General features: G+C 51.3%; 8 protein-coding genes across 8 annotated transcripts; 3 read left to right on the forward strand and 5 right to left on the reverse strand.

Annotated features, from left to right (window-relative positions):
• Window positions 1-759: 759 nt before the first annotated feature.
• IAR55_006315 (uncharacterized protein) lies at window positions 760-2,305 on the reverse strand (the record flags this gene model as incomplete). The annotated part of the gene is made up of 6 exons (XM_066949399.1): window positions 760-1,031; window positions 1,097-1,339; window positions 1,482-1,627; window positions 1,696-1,912; window positions 1,992-2,045; window positions 2,155-2,305. The coding sequence occupies 6 exons, from the start codon at window positions 2,303-2,305 to the stop codon at window positions 760-762; spliced, it is 1,083 nt and encodes a 360-aa protein (XP_066800407.1).
• A 326-nt stretch (window positions 2,306-2,631) lies between these two features.
• On the reverse strand, window positions 2,632-3,977 carry IAR55_006316 (uncharacterized protein; the record flags this gene model as incomplete). Its single annotated transcript, XM_066949400.1, has 4 exons — window positions 2,632-2,898; window positions 2,970-3,333; window positions 3,443-3,586; window positions 3,661-3,977. 4 exons carry the CDS (start codon window positions 3,975-3,977, stop codon window positions 2,632-2,634), a joined length of 1,092 nt encoding a protein of 363 aa, XP_066800408.1.
• A 791-nt stretch (window positions 3,978-4,768) lies between these two features.
• IAR55_006317 (uncharacterized protein) lies at window positions 4,769-6,454 on the reverse strand (the record flags this gene model as incomplete). The annotated part of the gene is made up of 1 exon (XM_066949401.1): window positions 4,769-6,454. One exon carries the CDS (start codon window positions 6,452-6,454, stop codon window positions 4,769-4,771), a length of 1,686 nt encoding a protein of 561 aa, XP_066800409.1.
• Window positions 6,455-8,560: 2,106 nt separating this feature from the next.
• Window positions 8,561-10,025, forward strand: IAR55_006318 (uncharacterized protein; the record flags this gene model as incomplete). Its single annotated transcript, XM_066949402.1, has 5 exons — window positions 8,561-8,589; window positions 8,679-8,871; window positions 8,936-9,536; window positions 9,609-9,949; window positions 10,023-10,025. 5 exons carry the CDS (start codon window positions 8,561-8,563, stop codon window positions 10,023-10,025), a joined length of 1,167 nt encoding a protein of 388 aa, XP_066800410.1.
• Window positions 10,026-11,017: 992 nt separating this feature from the next.
• IAR55_006319 (uncharacterized protein) lies at window positions 11,018-12,998 on the reverse strand (the record flags this gene model as incomplete). Its single annotated transcript, XM_066949403.1, has 2 exons — window positions 11,018-12,709; window positions 12,771-12,998. The coding sequence occupies 2 exons, from the start codon at window positions 12,996-12,998 to the stop codon at window positions 11,018-11,020; spliced, it is 1,920 nt and encodes a 639-aa protein (XP_066800411.1).
• Window positions 12,999-14,026: 1,028 nt separating this feature from the next.
• On the forward strand, window positions 14,027-16,216 carry IAR55_006320 (uncharacterized protein; the record flags this gene model as incomplete). Its single annotated transcript, XM_066949404.1, has 11 exons — window positions 14,027-14,283; window positions 14,386-14,737; window positions 14,832-14,957; window positions 15,060-15,123; window positions 15,185-15,215; window positions 15,267-15,409; window positions 15,479-15,580; window positions 15,639-15,752; window positions 15,814-15,947; window positions 16,021-16,054; window positions 16,113-16,216. The coding sequence occupies 11 exons, from the start codon at window positions 14,027-14,029 to the stop codon at window positions 16,214-16,216; spliced, it is 1,461 nt and encodes a 486-aa protein (XP_066800412.1).
• Window positions 16,217-17,603: 1,387 nt separating this feature from the next.
• IAR55_006321 (uncharacterized protein) lies at window positions 17,604-20,219 on the forward strand (the record flags this gene model as incomplete). The annotated part of the gene is made up of 13 exons (XM_066949405.1): window positions 17,604-17,827; window positions 17,961-17,989; window positions 18,055-18,127; window positions 18,221-18,310; window positions 18,384-18,454; window positions 18,529-18,590; window positions 18,652-18,699; window positions 18,779-19,151; window positions 19,241-19,510; window positions 19,596-19,655; window positions 19,748-19,857; window positions 19,954-20,088; window positions 20,187-20,219. 13 exons carry the CDS (start codon window positions 17,604-17,606, stop codon window positions 20,217-20,219), a joined length of 1,578 nt encoding a protein of 525 aa, XP_066800413.1.
• Window positions 20,220-20,605: 386 nt separating this feature from the next.
• On the reverse strand, window positions 20,606-23,938 carry IAR55_006322 (uncharacterized protein; the record flags this gene model as incomplete). The annotated part of the gene is made up of 8 exons (XM_066949406.1): window positions 20,606-20,680; window positions 20,746-20,865; window positions 20,940-21,032; window positions 21,090-23,180; window positions 23,268-23,311; window positions 23,375-23,388; window positions 23,572-23,754; window positions 23,862-23,938. The coding sequence occupies 8 exons, from the start codon at window positions 23,936-23,938 to the stop codon at window positions 20,606-20,608; spliced, it is 2,697 nt and encodes an 898-aa protein (XP_066800414.1).
• Window positions 23,939-24,224: the final 286 nt, after the last annotated feature.

Consider the following 24,224-nt stretch of genomic DNA (forward strand, 5'->3'; position numbering starts at 1 on the left):
TGTCCAAGCTTTCAGAGACTAATGGTGAGTACCACTCGAGTACTGTCAACTGGTCCTTTTCACAGTCGTCAACCCTAATTATCACTCGTTTCATTCATTCCCGGCCAGCTCCTTCCACTACTATCATCACCCTAGGGAAAAATCTAGCATTCTTTCCCAGTAGACGATGACTGATCATCTTTCACCTATGTGACCCTTCCGGTCCCACTACAGCACTCACACCCACTACTTCCCACTCCATCTCCGTATCAGACACCACCACGCTGGCTCCTTCCACCGTCGACCTCAACAGCGGCGGCAAAAGGTCTCAGGGGGTAAACAAGAAATCGTCCCACAATTTCTGCTTACTCGGTCGTATGGGGTAAGTAAAGTTCTCTATATACGAAATCTCTCTCATGCTTGCACCGAGACCGAAATGAACGAGCAGTTGATCACAAGTTTGCCGGAAAGACTCGTCTCGTACTCGCCCGACGATACCGAGTCGGAACATAAACGCAAGTTCTGGAAGAGGATGATGGCAAGGGGAATGATGTCGTCGGGTGGCGGAGCGAGTTGATTCAATATAGTATCGCGAGAATGTTTGGGTCCCCCGCTCAATCATGTACGATATCACTTGTGTATGTTCAGCCGAGATGCGAACCTGTAAGATGGCCTAAAACGTATGAGTATACATCTTCATGAATGACGATCAACTGTTTGATTTAGACCATTGTCCTTTTCCCTCAGAACCAGTTCTACTGTACAATCTCAAACAGACACTCAAAACCAACCCATTCGCCTCATCGCCCAAAGACCCAATACACCCCATGCAAGAGTACCATCCCAACCCAACATTCTCTCAGCACCGCTGGCAGTCGAAGCAGATCCTGTGGGACCGGTCGTGGCCGATGTCGCGGTATTGCCGCCGTTCCCACTTGGACTAGGCGTTGACCCCGATCCAGAGCCTGATCCACAGACACCATTCGGACAAGTAGCGTTGATCGTGAATTGAGGGTAAGTGGTTGGTGTGGTGAACTCGATGTAATCGAAATCTTCAACATCAATATGACGATCAGCCCAGCAGACCAACGAGGTTCTTATATAGTGCCTCACGTACCAAAGAAAGTAGCGTTACTTCCTTGCGGACTCTCATTCATGATCCTGACACTATGTTGTCCAGCCGGTAAGCCTCCAACAAAGGCCTTCAGCGTTCCCAGCTTCTCGCAGCCCTTCTCATAAGCACCGGTCCCGCAGCCAGATCTGCCGTTGTAGGTGGCATAGGGCGTTGTCGAATCGTTGAAGTAGAGTGAGAAGTATCCGTGATCGTTGACTTGGTCGCCGTAGACGTAAAGCGCGGAGCCTGATGCATTGTCAAACATGAGCTTGTGTTACTCTCGAGAGCGAGGAGGATGAGCGAGTGAGCTTTGGACTGGAGGGACATCCATAACGCAAATGAGGCCAGAACCGGGAGGAGAAAAATTGAGGAGGAACGTCTGACTTACCAGAGAAATTGAAGGATAGACTGTTGTTCGGTCCTTGCGTGTAAATACTCGACCCATTGAAGAAACTTCCACCCTCAGATGTCCATGTGCCTTGATACGCAATAGAAGGACCAGCGTCATCCAGTGTATTGTTTGTTAGCCCAGACCTAGCACGGATTCACCATCAGTTCTGCCCTACCGCGGATTAGGACAGGCAACGTATGAGGGTGCTTACCCGAGATCATACCCAAGAATGACCAGATCCAATCCCAGGCCTCCTCCTTGATTCGTCACGCTGATTTCATGTCCTCCAGCGGTCAAAGATGTCGATTCGTAAAGAACGACTCTTCCGTCTCCAGCAGTACCGCTACCAGGCTGGGATTGACCATCTAGTGTAACCGTGTAATTTGTGTTTGTCGTGTTGAGGGAGCCGTAGATCCAGATGCTGGTCGCTGCAAGGGGTCAAATCAGGTACAGCCCTAGACATGCGATGGAGTGAAGGATGAGATGGATATGAGGACGAGAACTCACCAGTGAAGTTGAGACCGAACGACGCGCTGGGGATGGTTGTCCAATGAATGGTCGCTGGAAGAGGCCAGCGAGCATGTCAGTCAAGACCTGTTCCCACAATGCACGCTTCGGCTGGCGGAATGAGAGAGAACGGGTTGCGAAAGGATGCTGTCGCACGACTCACCTTCATGCCATGGCACACCGGTCACGTCCTGACTGGCGTTATACCATGTTGGATGATCTTGTGGATTGGGTGTCGTCCATTGACCGTAGTCGGAGTACGTGATGACAGAGTCGAAATCATCAATGGTGATGTTTTGTATACTGCCGGACATGATGTGGTACGTGGCGAATGAAGGGTATGCCGATGTTGACAAGGCCGATGCTGGATACTGTAAGTTACGCTTGAATCAACGAGGAGGAAACAGAGAAACCATACAGGGACTTGACAGTATCTGGACGAGGGGCACCACGTTTTCATTCTCGTGCCGAGAAAGGGATTTTGGCTTACAATGGTAAGTTACCTCTTATCGTTCTGACTCTTTTTTTTTTGTCTGGTTCTATATTGTTGTTAAGATGAAGAAACACATAGTGTTTGATTGGTGATTACATAGTCACATAGTGATCGTGAAGGTATAATGTCCTTGTGGTGCACAATCTTCTATGAGTCTTCATCGGACAGCGCAGCTACCAACTCCTTTTGTCTGGCTGACAGGCGATTTTCATTTACCAATTCTTGTAATGCCAGATCTTCGAGGAGTTCATCGACAATCGTGTCTTGATCGCGAGGATGGCCAACAGCGGGCGAGTACCAATAACGAGCCCCGAAATGCATAGCCGAACCATATAGGAAGTACACTACAGTCTGAAGATCTTTGATGGTAGTGATCTGACGCAGGTAAGAAGCGATCGGAGCACGAAGATTGGTCTGAAGAACACATGTGTTATTGTCCTCTCATGCCCGTCTACGAAGAAATTTACTGCCATCACCGCACTCACTTGGATGAGGGCGTTGCCCTGCTTGGTGGGACAAACGAACGCTGCCTTGTCCGGCGCGAAAAGATCCCCACGCTGTTCTTTGAGCATTTTCATGCTAGACTTCGAGTTTGGTTCGCTCAGATAGCGAGGATGGTCGTACTTGAATTCTGCCGATTTACGAATCGAGGGATGAGAGACCAATCTGTACCATATGGCAACCGGATTACCGTTGTCCCCTCTATCAGAGTCTTGCTTGGATGACGATCCTTCTGATTTAGTTGGATCGATCGGAAAGTCAATTTTCGAGCCTGAGTCTGACGGTTCGTCGAGAGTCACAGTTTTATTGATCTTGGACGAGGCTGTGCGATATGCGCCGGTCGAGAGTCTAGATGACATGTACGAAATAAAGCCAGGAGCGGTAATGTCCACCATGAACCTGTCCTCTTGTCAATCTCCTTTCCTCACCTCAACAAAAACAAGGGGATTTGACCCACCCATCACCTTCTTTACGCGTTATCTCCAAAATGCGTGCTCCTCCTTCCACTTCATGTTCCTCGATAGTATCCTTGATGGTAGCGCCACCTTCGTGCTTGACTCGATACACTAGAGCCAAGTAAGCCCGAACATCGGGTGGTGACCTGAACCCAGCTAGGATCAGCTGAAACGCCCAGGTCCTGTTACGTAATACACTTATATGCCACCAAAGACTTACCTTGAAAGGTCTTCTGGCTTGAATGAGATGACACCATCACGCCAGTCTCCCGAACAACCATCATACCAAGGATAAATCTTGTAGTCGACCTCGTGAGGAAGAGGACGGGTTGTTATGGACTTGTTGGTGGTGGTGGGAGGTGAAGTGACGGGTGATTGAGTGGCGACAACGGGTGGTCTTGGGACAGCCTTGTTTTCAGGTTTGGAAGACAAAGGTTGAGATCTCGGTCTCGCAGACGAGAAACAGTCGTGTAGGTTAGATTGAGACGAGTTGGTGGGAGTGGTAGGGTTGGAATGACGAGTTGAACCCGCGGACATTGAGGCCGATGATGACATTATACATGCTGCAATGATGGGGATGGGAGGGAAAGATGTGAAAAGGGAAAAGGGAAGCCGGTTCGCACGACTATATATCTGTAAGTTACATCAATGATCCCTGTGCGTTTGTGTCACTGTGAGGAAGGAGTGAGTGAGTGAATGAATGACCGAGTGATGAGTCGAGATACACCACCCAGATGCTCGGTCACTCCGTGTTTTGAGCAGTGTACCAAGCGATTTCAATGTATTCCTTCTGAATTGTAAATAAACCGCCAGATTGGGTAATACCAAAAGCCTAACATCCAAAAGCAAGATCTCCTCTCAACCTCGTTTTCCAACTAACTACCAAGGGAAAAAACCTGTCAGAATTCTGGATGCATGCATTTCGAAAGGACGTAGTAGTCCCACAAGGTGGGCGTTGACCCAACTTCAAAGAAAACTTCCAATGCGATCTAGCGAGGAGCTGGCTGTCTTCGTATTTGGTGAAGGAAGCTTGAGCCACGAGTCACGGCGTGAGTCGGCACCGCCGAACCGCGACCACTTAGGAGCGAATCCAAACTCATGCATGGCATATTCATTTACATGGTCGTGCCAAAAATCGTGGTACCTTCACGATGCAAAACCCCTGACGAGACATGAGATACACTACTACCATAGAAATGCCAAAAAGAGATCTAATCAGATACAGTATGTTCCTATTCCACACCAGCCAACTGAGAGTATGACGCCGCTTGAAGTCTCCGTCGCAAGCCATAGGAAAAGGGGACTGAACTGCCTCTCCTCCCTTTTCCTCACCGCTCGGTCCTATCACTATCAATCGTCTCTAGTGGCGGTCTCTCCATCAGCGGTGGCGTTTCCAGTGGGATAGACGACTTGCCATCCACCCTTTCTGCAAGGTCACCGTCGTGGACTTTCGACCAAGGGTCCATGAACGTAGGTGCAGACGGTACGGTTCCTTGTCCGGCATTGAACAGACTGGTTCCAGGAGTAGACAAGTCTTCTTCCGCTTCTTCCTCTTCTTCGTTACTCTCCTCGCTCGAACTCAATCCTGATAGTTGAGAACCGTGTTGCCGAGTCCGTCGCATCTCCGAGCTGGGCGAGTAAAACGAAGATGGTGGTGGTCGATGATCAGTTCCTGACACGGATGCAGATCGAGGAGATGAAAAGGAACCGGGTCGAGAGAAAGAGGATGGGTCGAAATTGCTTCTGGAGGAAGATAGACTGCTTCGTGAAGATGCGATACTGCTTCGAGAGGAGGAAGAGAGTGAGTTGCTTCGACCCGGAGCCTTGTCGCCCAGTGAGGACGGAGGAAGAGGTGGATGGACAGGATAAAGAACGGGGATCGACCCTCGTCTTCCGCCATGATGAGGGTCCATCAATGGTGTTGTGAGTCTTGTGGAGCCTCGCCTTCCGAACCCATCCCCTTCGACTACCGTCGCTCCTGAACCAGATGACATCCCGCTCTCCGAAGCCATGCTTTGTCGTCTGCTGTACAACGCCGCAGTGGTAGTGACGTGATGACCGGCAGAGTAACTAGCTCTCGTTCGATTGGCCTGTTCTCCTGATGGTATGCCGAAGAGCTGCGCAGCGGGTAAGGAACCTCTTCGGGCGAGGAGACTAGGAGGAATGGGTGCAGGTAAAGGTTTTTGTTTGAACATGAGCGTGGAGGAACGTCGGGAGGTAGGTCCTGAACCGAGAGAAGGTGGTGGAAAGGTCGATGGAGGGAGAACGGGCGATGTGCAAGTGGATGGACCGACAAGGGGAACGGTGGTTTCGATCGTAGACGAATGGAGGATGGAAGGTCTTCGTCCGGCGGAAGGGAAGGTGGTAATGGTGGAACAGGTGGAGCTCCGTCTCGTAGCAGGTGGTGATGGGTTGTTTGTGGAATGTACGTGTGGATGGACAACGATAGAACCTCTTCGATGGGTCATGCCAAGTGCGAATGTCTCTCTGAGGTTGGCTGCTGTCGATGTGTTCATTGTCGCCGAAGTGGGACTGGTCGACTCGGGGTACTCAAATGGTCCCTGTTCAGCTGTTGGAGTGCCGAGAAAAGGGACAGAGGGGCACGTTCCGAACGAGAACCCTGCTGTCGGGAGCGCGATGTCGTCCACATCGCCCGGAGAATGCGAGGGCGGTCGGCGAATGTCGATCGGAGCAGCGAATGAGGATAGAGTAGGGAAGGAGAAGTCGGTGAAGGTTGGTCGCGAAGAGGTACCAGGTAGTGAGGATAGATCGAGAAGCGGCTTGGCCGGGAAAGGATCTTGGACAGTGAGACGGAGAGGAGGAGGATCCAAGTCCGTGTCACTGTCATCCTCTCTGATCTCGTTTTCAGTAGTGATCACCATCTCGCTGGCGGATTTGTCCAACTCGTCGAGGGGTGTGAGTAGTGGACCGGAAGGGTTCCCCGAAGAGACGGATGAACGAGGGGAAGCCATTGGCGAGGTCGACATATGCAGTGAAAGCGTGGGCGACGACATCGGGCAGAGGGGGATTATGAAAATTCGTGTTGGCCGTTGGGATGACCTTTTTACGAGAGTCAAGGTGGAAGGTGACGACGACGCGCGAAACGAAAATAAAAGCGGTGGCGAAAAAGGCTCCCAGCCAGCTTTTCTCTTTGACCGTTGCTCAGATCTCTCTCTATCTCTGTTGATGCTACAGTTTTTGCTGATGATGTTAGTCAAGTTGTTATTGAAGTTGGAGTCCAAACCAGCAAGATCTCCATTCTATAATCATTCTTTTCATGCGAAGTGGTAAGTTGATTGTCTCGCCAACCACCTGCCAGAACGGTAAAAGGCGCGATGGACGAGGTCCGGATCGTAGTCGTAGTCTCTGGGTTGGGCAATAAAGAAAGCCCAGGATCCGGGGCTACACGCAGGGACACCGTAGGATGTGCCTGCTCACGCTGCTTCGATAGATCCCGCAGTTTTTTTTCTTTCTAATCCTTTTGTGCGCGGAGAAGCGCCTTACATCCACTCCGAGAGACAGGATCTGAGAGATGATTGTGTGAAGCGAAAAAGGCAGGAAGATGGGAGGCGTCCTGCCCCACCGAGGTGGGGGTGACTGACTTTCCCTTTGGTCTGGATCGCACAGGGATCTGCATCTCAGAGCTCATAAATAGGGGGTAAGACCAGAGGTAAAGATGCAAGTATGACGCGTTCCTGAGTGTTAGATCCGTAATTGCCGTAATAGGGAATCCAGTGCACACTCGAGAGATCTCGGTGACATAGACCGACCACGTGCGATCGGCCGGTCTAGCACAATCATGCTGTTAACTCGCGTGGAGAGAACTAGTCAGAATAATGTTGTGTGAGTCGGCGACAAGCAAATTATCGAGAGACGAAAGGACGACATATCCGCGAGCGGTGATTCCTGTGTCCCAGATTCAAAAGGGGTCTTGGAAGGGGGACTGACATTCAGAGGGCTCAGCAGCTATCACGCGCAACGGTGCTGGTGAGAGTATTGCATCGTGGTGAAATTGTATGCCACAACGGATACCCTCGAGTAGAACAAGGTATACGTGATACCGCTGAGGGGCGTACAATCAATAGGAAGGACAGAGGTTGATTGTAGGTAGCGCCGCTGGATGTTGAGCACGGACAACAACTGAATCAGAAAGCAGCTCAATGTCAGTCAAGTCGCGTGAGTGACGCCTTGTCTCCCTTGACTTTGCTGACAGGTATGATACCGTCATGGCATCCACGACGACCGCCCTCAGGCATGCAGCCATTTGGACATGAGTCAACATGGGTGCTGGCCGAAGCCGTAGCAGACCGAACCCACTCCAAAGGCACATCATGTTCACTGATCTTGACAGTGAGACGACCGATACGGTCGCGCGCAGGATTCTGTAGAGTCAGCGATGACGCTTGTCGCTGAGTCAGTACCAAGGGTCGTCGTTCGGCCAATTTGGAATGCACGAGGCGAGAGAGAAGCACGGGGTTGTTAGGGGCGCAGATTGCTCTCCCCGTCGAATGCCGGTCCGGCACGATCAGCTGAAGGGGTGGGTCAAGCGAGAACCAGAACAGTGGGGCGTCTAGCGTCGTTTCAGGTCAGTACCTATAACGGGCGCAATCATCGTTCCCTAATAATAGATCCAGCGCGAGGATTGAGTCCAGTCGAATGGCATGTTGAGATGATTATTCTCAGTGACTCGTGTTGTTCTGAATCACGTGTAGATAGATAAGTTGGTTCCGACGCGTACCGGTTGAGTCAACCTCCGCTTTCCGCTCATGATTTTATGCAATCCCGCTTCCATCATTGATTGATATCAATTCATCAATTGACCTCCACTGGTTCATTGTTCTTGTTATCTTCGATCGTATCTTTGAGATACAACTTTCGCTTCTTTTCGACGCCCGCTCACCCCCCTTTGGTCAGCCCTTAACGACCGTCGGTCTAGCCATTCGACCGCTCACGACCGCTCACACCGCCCCGCTGCAAGGTATATAATCCGGTCAACCCCTACTCTAGTCGTTCTTTTCTCTCACCATGAAATCAACTCCAATACATATCCACTCGACACAACCACTCTGAAAGAGTCAACAGCAATACAAGTTGACTATTACTCACCCAAGACGTCGAACATGCCCACGCCACTTGGTCAAACCAACTCGTGAGTCTTTTCCCTCAATCCTCGGTCCATCACTTTGCCTTTCCCACGAGACACAGACTCGCATGCTGATGATTCAAATATAACACTAGGTTCAACTCGTCTGGAGCAACCATCATCCCAGACAATGGACCGAACTACAACAATCGATCCAACGCAAGGGGACTAGCTCCTCAAGGAAGCCAGGCCGAACGATATCTTACAGACATCGGGCTCAACGCCATTGGAGATAATTCTATGCTCGGTAACCTCTTGGGTCAGGGGTCGTTCGACTTCAACGCTTCGGTGAGTTTGACGACCCGTCTGTGTCTGTTCTCCATGCCAACATCGAGCTGACTTTACCCTGCAGTTCGGAGACATCTCGTCCAACGTCGAGGACATCTTCCAGATGCCTTTGTCGCAAGGTTCGGAGCTCCCCACCATCCAAGCTGGGACAACTGTCCCAAGCAACTTCAACGCTCTCGCTTTCGACGGACCGATGTTCACTCAGCCCATCTACCCCCGTTCCACTTCGGAGACCTCCTCCGCGAACGGCTCGGAATTCTACACAACCACCGAAATTGGGACGGACGAAGAAGACGCCAACTCGGCTTGGTCGTATGGATCCTCCTCCGTCCCCGGCGATGCTGGTCTTGGTGGTCTCGGTTCCATCCATATCCAGACCAACAAGGAGATGGCCAGGGTCCAACCCTACCATCAAGCGCTCAAGCATGCCGGCTGCGAGACTACCAATTCTCCTGTGGTGATCTCCCCCTCCGCCTTGTCCAACACGGTCACGTCTCCCGCTCAGACCGTCTCTTCCTCCATCTCTTCTCCGCCCTCCGGCCGAGAGTCGTCAAGGATATCCAAGTCGGGCTCGCCTGCGCGCAAGCGCTCATCGGCGTCCGCAAAGGTCACCAAGGCGAAAAAGGGCGGGGTCGTCAGCGCGGCGGATGCTGACAGGCATGAGCGTGAGTTTGATGTTGATGGATTTGCTCTCCATGCCGACTGGTTCACTAACGGAAATTGTGACATTTACATAGGTCGCAAGGAGATAAACCGCAACTCTTCTAGGAAGAAGAGGATGTTGACCAAGCAGCTCATTGCCGATCTCCAGGCGGGCGCTGCGAGCTCTCGAGCGCGGATCCACGAGCTCGAGAAGCAGTTGGCGGCTTCGCAAGCTTCCAACAAGGAGCTTCGCAAAAGCTTCGACGACCTGAGGACTTTGGTCAACAGCGGGGGCAGGTTCTTCGGCAACGTCGTCAACTCCTCGGCTTCGGCTTCAGTGTCGGCTTCGACCGCGAACGCGACCTCGGCCTCGCAGATGGCGGGGTACGGCGGTGTTGGTGGTCGTACCACACGTGCTTTCGGAGCAGCACCCAATGTGAGTTTCACTTTTCTTTTTCCCTTGGTAGGATGTCTTGTCTTGTCGCTGATCCTCGCCCCTGGACAAACAGTGATCGAACAACGTTTTCATGCATATAGGTTGTTCCGTCAACATCAACTATTGTATATAACGAACTTTTAACGAAACATCATGTCTATAGAAACGAATCAACCCACCCAAGACAGCACAAAACAGTAAAAACAAAGACTTATGCCGCTTTCATCGTCTCATTCCAGCTCTTGCTTACTTGGGTTTTCTTCTACAATCGTCTTGTGTAGAAAAGGATGTTTCGTTCTTGTGTATAGCACATAAATAGCTAGCTTATCCCATGCACCAATCGGACTTTGCAAGCGAGCATTCATACTGAATGCCAATATGTTCAACAAAGAGTCATCCATATAAGTTCTCCTGGATTCGAATCAACGAGCGTTCGTTTTCAGTCGTGACCAAACGACAACTGTCCAACTTCTTGCTGTGCAACTACATGAATCAGTCGATCTGGTCAGATGGTGTGGTCTGGTCTATACACTCGCTCTCGTGCTCTCGCAAAGTCGGTCCTGTGTACATTTGTTGCTGTAGTATCGTTCGATCTTACCTACGCGAGCCCATTCGCACCCATTCGTCATCTCATACATTCATCATTCATCAAAGCATAACATTTTCTCTACATTGACTGCCGAGTACTGCAGGAGAAAGGAAGGAAGAAAAGGGGCCGAGAGGAAGTAAGAGATTTGGGACAGTGATAGAGTTGGATTCGTTCGTTCGTTCGTTCGGTCCGTTCACTCGTTCACTGAATCGAAGACTGAAGATTGATCGATCTCGATTGAAGAGAGACGTGATGACGTGTGAGTTGCGTGAGACATCAAAGGACGTATACGTGGGACATGAGAAAGACGTGGGGTCGGAAACGCAAAGGAAACGCGGACATGAGGTGATGATGATATGGTAGTAGTGTGTGAGATATGGCATGATATGTCGTGTATGATTTGTGGTGATGTTGCCCTTTGGTAGAGAGAAAAACAAAGAGAAATCCGCTCGGTCATAGTTTGTCGAGGTTGACCCCGATTAGATATCAAGACTCTCCCGAGTCCTCATTGACTCGACGCCACTGGTCGATCCGACAGACCCGCTTGTCAGACCTCCGTTGAGACTCCCTCCAACGCTCGCGCTCTCCAGATCTTCATCCTCTTCGCTGACTCGCCTGCCAATACCCATCATGCCCCGACTAGCACTGGGTCGAAGCGTGCCACCAAAGCCCCTGGATTCGCCAGCTGGGCCTCGTGGGTTCCGCATAGGTTGAGTAGAGAGTGAATCCGAATTGTCTGGCAACGGACCATTGTTTGAGATAGACGACGCTTTGTTGTGCAAGCTGAGACCGGTAGGGAGTGGTGGCACGGGTGGGATGTCGCCGATTGGGGATCCGAAGAGGTGGTTGAAAGATCCTGATCCAAATCCATTGGAGTGACCGTTCGCTCGCCGACCCTGAGCAGCGCCCATCGATACATAATCTCGACCACCGGCATCCGCTCTCAAATTGCCGGATGATCGTTGGGGCGTAAGAGACCGCGACGGGTCACGAGCGACGACAGGTCCGTTGAATCCTCGCAAATCAGGCATGGACTTCTTGATGCGCAGATTCGGCGAAAGATCGGAGGGAGTAGACGAGTAAGGGGAAAGATAGGTGGTAGCTGAAGTCGAGCTGGTGAGAGTAGGTCGTGAAGGCGATTCTCGGGTCACCACAACAACTTTGAGCTCTCCATCGCCACGAGTTTCGCTTGTCAGACCCAACTTCTGCGCGACGAGATGTACGATCCTGCGTTCTGTTGGGGAAAGGTTGCGTGAAAAGGCCAGCTCATCACGCATTCTATCCTCCTTGAAGACCAAGACTCGGGAGTAGATGTCGAGTACCATGGCGTCGTTCATATCGAGGGTCGAGGGGAGACTGTCCGAGTTGGTGGATGTGGCGGACTGAGGTGGGCTGTGCTCGGTAGGACTCAGACGGGAATTGGGTAGAGTGATGGGTGGGGGCATGAGGTCGGATTTGTCGAATTGAATACTTCTCATCCGCTTCAAAGCCTTCTCCCTCTCAATCTTGTCCTTTTCTCCTGGCTGGAGTACCTTCTTGTATTCCACCCGCAATTTGCGCCCTTGAACGTCGTAGCCATTCAACGCTGCCACTACGCTTGCTGCTTCATCCGGTGCACGGAAGTTCGCGAAAGCTAAACCTCGGAAAACACCATTGTCATGGTGATAATTGAAAGCGTATGGCAAAGGGGCGCCCAGCGACTCCATTACGCCAAGAAGAACTTCGCGAGAGACGGCGAAAGGAATATTCTTTATGACTATCGCCGTAGGGATGACATCGTCGTCGAGCATTGGCATGTTGGGCATCCCATAGCCGTTTCTCCAACCATTCTGTTGCGTCCTACCCTGGTTGGTCAAGCTAGCCAGAGACTGAGATCCGAACTGTGGAAGACCTCCCGCAATGAACCCTTGAGCGAGATTGGGTGCCGACGCGGCGGTGTTCATCGAGCCGTACCCCGTCGGCGGAGGAGGCGAAGGTGTCACTGCCATCGGAGCGAAGGAGTGATCAGGGAAGGTAGGTTGTGGTTGATATGGATACAGATTTGAAGAGGAAGTCGTGGGTACCGAATTGATCGACGAAGGGGGAGATAGAGCAGGAGGTGAAGGAGCGTCGCGTCTGAACGAATCGAATTGTGGTGATTCGCGTGAGGGGACGTTAGGGTCGTACCAGTTCTGCAAGCTGTATCAGAGGTGTTTTACGAGGTCACAAAGCAAGAGTAATTCGTGCACTTACATGCGGGATTCCAGATCTGCTATTCCTCTTTGTGGGACTCGCTCCCCAGTCGGGGCTACCACCGTTCAGTTGCGATGGAGGACCAAAGACACCGTTATATCGAAATGTGTTGTTGTTGTTGTTGTTGCTCGTTATGGCGGCAGGGGGATAGGGACCTGGAGGAGGCGAGATGCTCAAGGAGTGGAGATTGGGCAGAGGCGGCGAGGAGACTTGTTCATGATGATTCATCTTGTTCATGACACGCGTTGGGGCGGACGTGATACGTGTTTGATGTGAGACAGGATGAGGTGAAGATGAATGGCTAGTATAGTATAGCGATAGAGGGGCTTGTTGTGTTTTGGATTGATTATTTTTCAATCGCGTTGCTTTTCCACTCGATACCACCGTAGAGTTCGTTTCTTCGTCTCTCGTCTCTGGATTGTACGTATGTGTGAGTGTATGACTGGACTATTTTCGTATAGATCGTGCCTCGTGATTGACAGGTTTGAAGAGAAACAGAGAAACAAGAAGGACAGAACAGAACTGAATGAAAAAGCGTGTTCTCACAGGCGAAAATGAACATGAGTCGTTCATTAGGCGTCGTCGTTTTGGCCTGTCCAAAACGATCCCCTCCCCCAATCCACCAAAGAAGTGAAATAGCAAAGGCGAATATTTACCTTTCCTATTTTCCACCAATTTATCCCAGCTCACATAGGCTCACACGGCCTCGATAGAGGTTCATAAAGGCGTTGATCTATCGCTGTCGCAAAGGGTGCCGTCTTCATATTGACCCATAACTCTGTAGACATGGGTCGGCCTCTACGACGACGACGCGATCGATGATTACAAGGCGATTGAGCACAGTCCCCCCCCCAAATGATGATGTAGGCCAACGTTTACCAGAAATAACCCCCTTTCCCCTTCCCCTCCTTGATTGTTGCGAAGCGGCGATGGCAGCCAACGGAATCAGATAGCTCGGTCTCGGTCCCCTCGCCCCGATCACGTGTCATGACGTGGTGTTTGGTCCCTGAACCTGACTACTCTTATGCCAAGCCCGAGCGCAGTATGAATGAATCTATTGAACACGGGCACGGATCACCAAGGAGTAAAGAGACAAGTATGCAATACATGATGATGCTGTGCGATCCCATCTCATCTCCTTTGATCACATATAACTTTATACTAAAAACACCCTTCCTCTGTAGACCTGCCATCTCGTTTTGCCACCTGAATAACCACATCGCAACAACTCTTACACATACACACACGTACAAACAATGGGCCTCGCTTCCAAACTCGCTGCCGCTCAAAACAACGCCGGAGTAGGCGCAGGAGGTGGTGGAGGCGGTGGTGGTGGCGGATATGGTGCACCACCTTCTGCACCTCCCCCTAACCAACAACAACAACAGAGTTACGGTGCTCCTCAACACAGCTACGGTGCGCCTCAACAGAGCTACGGTGCTCCTCCTCAACATCAACAATCTCAAGGCGGATATGCACCTCCACCTGGTCCACCTCCCACTCCGGGATCAAGGTGTGTTCTTTCGGGGTCTTATTCTCCTTGCATTCCTGTCTCGGTCGTTCCTCATGGCATAGGCTTCGCACACTGATCGCTTGTTCCGTTCCCTCATCGTAGGCCTGGCCAGTATGGAGCTCCTCCGGGACCTCCACCTCAACAGGGACAGTATGGACAGCCACAAGGTCAGTACTCGCAGAGTCAGAATCAGTATGGTCAGCAGAGCCAATACGGCGCTCCTTATTCCCAAGGTCAAGGTCATGGCCAATACGGCCAACAGCCCCAGGGCCAAGGTCAAGGCCAGTATGGTCAACAACCTTCTCAAGGTCTTCCCTCTCAGCAGTACGGACAGCAACCTCCCGAGTACAAACCTCCTCAAGGTCAACAACAGAGCTACGGGGCACCACCTGCCGGAGGCGCTGCCAGCAACCCTCAAGCTCTACTTCAATCTCTCCAGCAGTGTGTCCAGGACGTAAGTGCTCACGTGCTGTAGTGATCAACGGACCATGACCTGACAGCGGGAAGGACTTGTCGCTGATCGCATTGTGACCCTTTCCGGACATCAGCAAAACATCCAGGCATTCTTCCCTCCTGGCTCTCTTGACCAGATCGCTCAGAGAGTAGCGCAGTCTGGCGCGCTCGCTAAGATTGCCGATGAGTGGAAAATGCCTCTTGAGCTCGCCGCTGATCTCGTAGGTTCATGAGATCTGTCTACTGTATGGGCGGACTTTCAGGCTGACTTTTGCGCTACCTTTCCTCATCACTTCGTCCTATAATCCTACGCTCATCTACAGGTCAAGATATCCTTGTTCGATGTTGTGCTCTTGGTAGATGACTCGGGTTCGATGCTGTTCGAGGGTGAGTTCTATTCATGAATAACGAAGTGGTGCAGAACGCTGACACCGATCCGATCTGTCAGAGAATGGTGAAAGAATCGACGATCTGAAGCTGTGAGTCATCAGTAACATACCAAGGATCACTTCCGGTGCTGATCTTTGCAGCATCCTGTCCCGAGTTGCCTATGCAACTTCGCTTTTCGACCAAGATGGTATCCAGGTCCGATTCCTCAACAACAGGTTGGAAGGAAACAACGTGACCACGGAACAGCAGGCTTTGCAGCTTGTTCAACAAGTCAAGTTCTCTGGTGAGCGATCATGTGTCTTGGAACGCGCAAAAGCGTTTCGGCGAGACTAAGACAGATGCTTGAAATCAGGTCTCACTCCTCTTGGAACTTCTCTTTACCAGAAAATCCTCCAGCCTCTCGTCATCGGACCGGCTCAGCAGAATCGACTCCAGAAGCCCGTTCTCGTCATCAGTGAGTTTGTTGCAATCACAGTGTATTTCCTGCCTCGCTGACAGATACAATGCCTCAGCTATCACCGATGGTACTCCCGCGGGCGAGCCTAAGGATGAAGTGTTTAAGGTCATTCTCAAGACCGACCAGGAGCTTAAGAGGTCTCGATACGGTCCCGATGCGGTATCTTACCGTGCGTACGATGAGCCACTGCTTGTTTCACAGGGACGAGACTGAGATACCCGGACCCGCAGAATTCGCTCAGGTCGGCAACGACATGAAGTCCATGAAGTTCCTTGAGGAGTTGGACAACCATCCTGTTATTGGTGGTCTTGTTGACTGTACTTCTAACTTCGAAGCCGAGCAGGCCGAGATGATGCGAAAGACTGTAAGCAATCGGACTTCCTCACTGGCTATGGGGAGGTCCACTGCAAATCATGCTGACCATTGATTTCATGTAGGGGCAAGACTTGTCGCCGAGTCTTTGGCTCTTGAGTGAGTGCCTGTGCACTGAACAGCAGAGTTGCGATGCCAATGACTGACCTGACCCCAGAATTGCTCATGGGTCCTATCGACTCTTCCTACGACACCAAGGGTAAGTTCTATGGGCGTAACTCGAGCGACTGCCTCCCGCTGATCCCTGTCACAGACGAGTAAAGAATCGCCAGAGGCATCTGCAAGAATGATATGACATGGGAGTGTTGGAGATTGAGAAGAAGAAATATAAGTATAGTTGAGAATATAGCGAAGAGAGTGAGAGAACCCGTATGCAGAATCAGTCATCCTATGCGTTGACTAGCACAACGGACGATCGGACGAGAAAGCCTTCGTTGACTGTAGGAGTCAATCAATTGGTTCTCGGGTGGCCATGCAAGAGGGGCTGCACGACGAGCTTCCCACCCCGGGTCTTTATCTTGAGCCTAGTCGGTGTTCTCCGCTTCTTTCAAACCACCGACTTCGCACCTCCTTATCTCTTTCCCCATCTCGTTGCCCTGAACCCAGCAGGCAATCCCGCGAGTGATGCTTGATCGCGAGTTCCTCCTTCCACTCCTCCACTCACTCCACTCTAATGACAGTCTCTGCTGTTGCTGGCATTTCGGTAAATTCGCTCCAAGCGAAAGCAATATCCGAGAAATGAGATAACTATAAAATGGCCATTCCCACGATCCTGGTCGAGATCCAATCCTCATTGGACCGAATCCCTCTGACTGCGATCTCTCCAGCTCGCTGCGAGTCTATGATGATGCTCCGACGGAACTTTTGGTCTGAGATGATGCACTGCACGACTTCCCTAGGACCGGTATCCTTTTCTCATCACAAAGCCTAGAGTCAGCGGGCGCTTGCCTATTATGAAACCTTTGCCCCACTTGCATGAAAGAGCTCAAACGCCAAGTTGATAGCGGTGTCCCAGAATAGATGGTATAGATAGATCAGGGAGACGGAAAGCTTCGAACTTAGCGATTCTCCCTGTAACGCCTCCCTCCTCTATCATTTTTCGTGTTTAATCTTTCCCTCTCCCTCCTAGATCGTCAACGTGAATCACCACGACTGCGTCCGCGGCACGAGCCTTCTGCTACTGTAACTGACTGTGAACTTTACGTTATCCCTCCTTGATGTCTGTCATCCTTTCGTTCGTTCGGACGTAGTTGTAGTCGTGGTCCCAATCGTGTGTCGCATTTCGTTGATGACCGTTCGGACTTGAGCGAAAAGCAAGATACGATAGGTGGAACTGATGCTAATGCTAACATGATTGGATCAAGTGGGTGGGTTTCGGACGGAAGGAACTGGAGCTCTGGCGTTTGTGAGAGATAAGCATCTCGGTTGCAGTGAGCCAGGTGACCTGTCATGGTCAGTGCAAGACTGACAGATTTAGCGATAGTCACATATATATAACTAATATGAACTGATTGACGAATGCCATTGATCGGTGAAACCCTTCTCATCTCTTTTCTTGCTGTCAACTTCGTTCCAAATCAACCCCATACCACAACCATCACAACAGACAGACAGTTGTGTCGTAGTGTGCCCCAAAATGGCAAGCAAGATGGACGATCCTATTGGCATCGACGTCGACAACGAGAAGAACCTCTCTGGCCTCGGTAACGACACCAAGGTCTTGCCTGTGGCAGACCACGAAGAGGCCCATCATGTCGCCTTGCACGACGTGGACGAGGCGGCGGCGTTCGTCGCTGGGTTCCATGGGGAGATCACGGAGGAACAGTCGAGAAGGGTCAGGAGGAAATGCGATATGCATTTGCTACCTCTCATGTGAGTGCTGATCGATCGCTCGATCGATCGTGTCATCCGTGGCTGCGACGCTGGTGAAAAGCAAGGCCAGTTTGTAGCTTGGATCTCACCAGAGTCGAGTTGGATCGCTGATCAGGGTGGTGGACGAACGCAGGATGACGTTGTACTTTGTGCAATTCACAGGTGAGTCGGTTGTATCCTCAACATAGAGTGGTGAGCTGTGACTAACATCCTGACCATTCTGACAGACAAGACAACACTCGGTTCCTCTTCTATCCTCGGTATCAGGAAAGACACCCATCTCACTCAATCCGAATACAAGTGGGTCCCCAATTCATCCTTCTCCCAACCTACACTCTATGTGATGAAGTACACCAGTCACTGATCCAAGCGTGTTGGTGGTTGTCGTCGCAGCTGGCTCGGAACGATCTTCTATCTGGCTTATCTTGTCTTCGAATGGCCGCAGACCTTGGGGTTGCAAAAGTTTCCTCCGGGAAAATGGATGTGGGTGTGCTCTCAATTATGTTCGCCAGGTGACAATGAGCAACGAGACGGTCCACTGACTGCGTCTCTTTAGGGCTTGTAACATCCTCGTCTGGGCTGTTGCGCTTTGTTGTCATGCTGCTTGCAAGAACTTTGCAGGGTTGTGTGAGTGGTACCCGGCGTCATTTGACATATCGTACGGGACAGAATCATCGGAATGCTGATGATTTGTAACTCAGTCGTCTGTCGATTCTTTCTCGGTGTCTGTGAAGGAAGTATCACAGCTGGATTTCTCATCGTGGTGAGCGTGATGCGTACCTTCGAAAGTGGATGGATCGCACTAACCCATGGTTCCGTTCCAGACAAGCATGTTCTACACCCATTCTGAAGCTACTCAACGAGTCGGCTACGTAAGTGGCACCTTTGCACTCCGAGAACGTCTCACCGCACGCGACGGCCAGCCGGATTGCTGATCCCTTCGCATCATAGTGGTTCCTCATGAACGGTACCGCCCAAATCTTCAACGGTCTCGTCTCATTCGGCGTATGGCACATCGACCCCGAAAAGTTCGCGCCATGGAAAGCATACATGTTGATCACGGGTCTGATCACCCTGGCCGTCGGGATCTGTTTCTGGTTCTTCATCCCCGACAGTCCTATGAAAGCCCATTTCCTGACTCAGGAGGAGAAGATCATCGCGATCGAACGATTGAGGGGCGAGTCGACCGGCGTGGAGAACAAGACGTGGAAGAGGGAGCAATTCATGGAAGCTTTGACGGATTGGAAACCTTGGGCCTTTATGATTTATGCTGGGTCCAACAACGTCGCCAACTCGTTGACTAACATGACCAGTCTGATCATCAGTGAGTGTCGCCCTCTTTCTCTCATTGCGATCACATCTATCTCGTCGCCCTATGAAGCTCTCACTGATATACTAATGTAACCCACTTAGACTCATTCGGCTTCACAGTGTGGCAAACCGCTCTACTCGGATGTGTCTCCGGAGCCATCGAGATCCTCACCATCTACTCCTCCGTGTTAGTCATCAAGCGCTTCCCCAACGCTCGAGGCTACGTCGGTGCATCGTACGCTATCCCCAATATCATCTCTGGTGTCTTGTTGGTCGCCTTGCCATGGACTGCCAAGGCCGGGCTGTTGGTGGCCGTGTATCTTGGTGGTGTCGGAACACCGGGTTTCGTCTTGTCTTTGTCTTGGTGTGCAGGTGGGTGTCATCAGACCAGTGCGGTCGTGGAACGACACAAGTGAAGGTTGTCATGCTGACGAGACTCTTATTTGGTATTCGGCAGAGAGTAATGCTGGCCACACTAAGAAGACTACTACCAATGCGATGTTGCTCATCGGCTACTGTGAGTCACAGACCCGTTCCCATCTGACCCGGATCGAGATGACCTTCCGTTCAAATATGATCTCGAGCTGATCCGAGTATTTCATTCGACAGGCCTCGGTAACCTCCTCTCGCCACAGATGTGGCAGGCGAAATACGCTCCTCGATATTACATTCCCTGGGGTATCATCCTCGGTACATACGTTGCGAACCCTTTGATCTTGGTGAGTGGATCAGGTCACCATCGAACGGGTGTCTGATCACCTCCTCAACCGAGATGGGATCACGGCGTACTATACTGACGCTGTCCATCGTACTAGCTCGGCATCCGATACTTCCTCAACAAGGAGAACAAACGCAGGGATCGCCTTGCCGCCTCAGGTCAGATCCAAGTGGAGAAATACGTCGATGAGAACGGGGACGAGATTGATCCCACTTTCTTGGATATCACAGACGTGAGTATTGTCTCCTGATCGGCGCTCTTCTCTCATCTGTCACACCCCCCCGGCTGTCAATAACCTTTGCAAGAGCTGATATCAGTTCCTGGATGTAGAGGAAGAACATGGCTTTCCGATACCCGCTCTGATCACCTTTTTGAATCGATCGAAGGACGGTACGAATCAAGAAGCGAATGACGGGGATGACTAAGCTCTTTCAGAAAATGACGACGAGGTGAAGGACCAGAGCGAGAGGTAGACCACAAGTCGGAAGAGTGCGAGACCTCGGCGGATGGAGTTTACGCTGGAATCGTAGTCTAGAGCTGTACCAGAAGAACTAATGAGCCAGCTCAGTTAAAATAACGGTTGTGAATTGAATAAAACTCTCGATGAACGAATTGGATCATATCCCTTCCACGACGATAGTCAGATCGCTACTTGTTCTCATGAGCAATTCACCCTCCTTATGAGCTATGATATCACGTCTGGCCTGCAGACTGTCCATTCCCTCTCTTCAGTAGCGGAACTCTTCACTTTATCCCAAGCACATCTTCAAACCCTGCAATACCGTCTCCTTATCCTCCGCCGAATCCGTGAACAGGAAGAAATCCTACGTTAAGATTACCGTATCAGTATGCTGCCTATCTGCTCTCGAAGAATGGTCTCCTGACTCACTTCTTCTCCTTTAGGTCCGTCAGAGATGACCTTGAAACTGTCTTTCACTTGTGATTCTTCGTATTGTTCAGAGACAGCCGATCCAGAACCAAAGTATATCGTTTGTATCGGTTTATCGTCCTATGTTGGTACTGATCAGCTTGCGTGCATTGAAAACGATCGATCCAAATCGTTGATGAGATCACTCGACTTACTCCTTCTGTCTTGAACAATCTCATCTCCGTTGACAACAGGTGAAAATACCGTCTTCGCCACGTCATTGACTTGTAGGTTTGTACAGTGACCCACTTCGAAACCATGTAAATCAGCCTCATATCCCGAGAAATGCGAAGAAACCCACTCACCCCGCGCAACATGATTCCTCCTCCTTTCTTCCCCTTCTCCAGCGTCTCACTTATCAAGTTCTTCCTAGCCCTTTCCCTTTCCACCCTCTGCCTTTCTTCTTCTTCTCTCACCAAACGTTCATGTTCCTCTTTCTCCCATTTCATCCTCTGTTCATTCTCAATCCTCAGCCTTTGCTTTTCTTCCGCTTCGAATCGCAAGCGTTCCTCCGTTCTCCTCACCTCTTCTTCAGCTAACCGAGTTTTCTCTTCCGCTTCTATCCGAGCTCTCTCCTCTGCCTCTGATCGAGCTTTCTCCTCTGCTTCACGTCGAGTCCTCTCTTCTGCTTCTCTAACCCTTCGTTCCTCCGCCAGTCGGATGCGCTCTTCCTCTGCTGAACGCAATCTCGCTTCCTCCTCTTCCTGTGCAGCCTCCGCCTCCTGTTCCAGTCTGAGCTGTTCCATACGCACGCGTTCCTTTTCCTCTTCTGCTAATCGCTTGTCCTCCCACATCCTTTCCTCTTCCAGTCTCTCTTGTTCAGTGATCCGCTTGACCTCTTCTTCTCTCGCCCGCACCGCTTCTTCTGCAGTGATCCTAGCCTTTGCCTCGTCCTCCTCTCGCGGAAGAGCATCCGCTCGTTCTTGTAGAGCTAGATCATCCGATACTGCCGAATCGACAATCGCAGTACCAGCTGTATTGTTGGCGCGTTCTGCAGGGGAGATATCGGTCGACGGTAACGAAGACAATTCTTGCTGAGGGACGGCGAGCGCGTCCTTCGGCCGGTCTCCGTCGACTTGTGAATACTGGTTAAATTCCACCACTCCTCCTAGCACTATACCGTTACCCGCCTTCTGTTCTACCACTTCATCTTCGCGGTCTGACTCGTCGTAAGCCAACCTCACGCTCTTATCATCATCGTCTACCAGTGTTTCTCCGCCGTTCTCCCCAACGTGGTCCGCCAGACTCCCCTCCGCTCGCGCAGCCTTCTCCTCCTGATCCCTCCTGAAACGCTCTTGTATCTCTATTTCCTGGGTCAAGCTCTTCTGTCTTGCAATGTAGAGTGCTTGTCGAGCTGACGGAGAGGGCGAGAGGGAAGTCGATCGTGTAGTGGGGGGAATGATCAAATTCTGTTGTTGCGGAGATGGATCCTGGGGGCTGTACCCATTGCCATGACCGTTAGTACCGGTCCTCGACGGAGACGTAGGATTAGACCCGTTTCGATCTTGGTCCTGAAGCTGTTCCGAGGATACCGCTATCGGTTGTGGTTGCCTATTGAGTGATGCATCCTTTGGAGGGACAGGAGGAGCATACTCCACTGTTCCACTGCCGCCATATCCGCCTTGCCCAAATTCGTTCACCTGAGGACTAGTTGGTGGTGACCCATTGACTCCTGTGCTAGTCGCGGTACCGGTGACGATGTTTTCTGAAGCTCGTCTCTTACCTCCAAATGCCTTCACCAGTGAGCTCGCCTTGAATCTGCTTGTACTCGGCGAAGTGGGGCTACTAGGCTGAGGACTGTTCGCTTGGGACTGGGTTTGGCTATGAGGGGTGTGTGTAGTAGCCGGAGAGGAAGACGAAGGTTGGCCGGGATTATCGTCTGTAGATGCAGCTGACCGATGAGTGAAGGTGTGTTTCAGTCTCGCTCCAAATGAGGTCTTCCTAGTCCTGGCGTTCTCATCTTTAAAGTAGTCGGCCGACGATATTCCTTGCGATTTGAGTTCGGGTCGAGGAGATGGGTCCAGTGAGATAGGTCCAGCTAGGTTGGGTCCCGGCGAGCCGGCTCGAGTCGGCGAATCGCTCAGTATCTGATTATGAAGTTGTCGAAGCGGGGATGGGACAGAATCGCTGTCTCGAAGGGTCTCTCCTTGGGGTTGACCGTTGCTTTGTGAAACGTTTCGAGACGAAGCAGTTGGGGGCTGAGAGGGATCCGACCGGGGCATAGCTCGTCCCTGTCCAGCAGCAGTCGGAGAAAGAGGATTGGGAATATCGGATCCTGGCACGGTGTACTTTGACATAGGTGTAGAAGCAGATGAGTGATGGAGACCGAGACGCTCTGTGACGAGGTCTTCAGTGAGCTGGGATGGGTGGGCGATGGTGATGAGGGCGGAATAGTCCTGTAGGAACCAAAAGTCGGCACGAGAGGTCCATTCGTCAAATGGGAGAGTTGGAGGCACCCGAAGCAAAGTCGGTCAATGACTTACGGGAAAGAGACTAGCAACTGCTCGAGAGTGAACGATGGCACGAGCTGATCATAGGAGACAAGCGTCAGTATGGCTCAGGCGTCAACTTAGCTCAACTGCAGACTGACCTCTTCTCACTCCTCTGAGAGGAATCACCGTTGAGAGAACGTCAGCATTCACTCTCGACCAGTATGCACCTCTACTGCATTCTGCGTGCCTCCTGAGCCTCCAACCCGTCGATGCCTATCCTATTTCTGAACATCTCATTGTCCTCCGGTCTCCCCAGCCCTCGACTCGGTGTGAAGAGTTCCGGCCATGTACTCACCCTACATTGTCCCTCAAGAAGACCATGACCAATCCCTTCCCTCCAATCTCTCCATACCCAAACAAGACATCCTCGTTCGTATCATTCAGGTGTTCTTGCCAATGTGGAAGGACGGGTGACGGTCCGTCCGCGAGCACTGCCAGGGACGGCGAGGGCGCTGTGGACGAGTAATGGAGGATGAACCTGTTACGAGTCAGCTACACTTGGTCCTGGTCCTTTCCCGTTGAGATACATCTTGAAGTCGGCGGGGACAAGGGAAGAAAAGCATGATGAAAGGAAAGTGCACGGACCATGAGATGGGATTGTTGGGATCTGCTATGGCGCCTCTGACAGCTGTCAATTGAGGATCAGACAAGTCGATTGACATGCTCGCAAGGGTATTGCGCTACAATACAAAGGTAGGAAGATGCGAGTCGGAATGTTGTGTAGATGCAGGCATTAGCTGTCGAGTTGTGGAATAATGTAAACAAAGGACGAGGTGTTGAAAGTGGAGTGGTTTCGAAATTGACCTCCAGTGTGTTCCAGTAAGTTACATACAAGCGCTAATTTGGATCGACCTTTCCGAACAACGTTCGCAAATGACCTTGCTCTTTGGGCGACATCACCTTCAAGCTGGCGATAGGTGATACACCGTCACCAGTAGATCAGGTCTA

This window comes from Kwoniella newhampshirensis, chromosome 13, assembly GCF_039105145.1.
Source record: "Kwoniella newhampshirensis strain CBS 13917 chromosome 13, whole genome shotgun sequence".
In the NCBI taxonomy this organism is placed as follows: domain Eukaryota; kingdom Fungi; phylum Basidiomycota; class Tremellomycetes; order Tremellales; family Cryptococcaceae; genus Kwoniella; species Kwoniella newhampshirensis.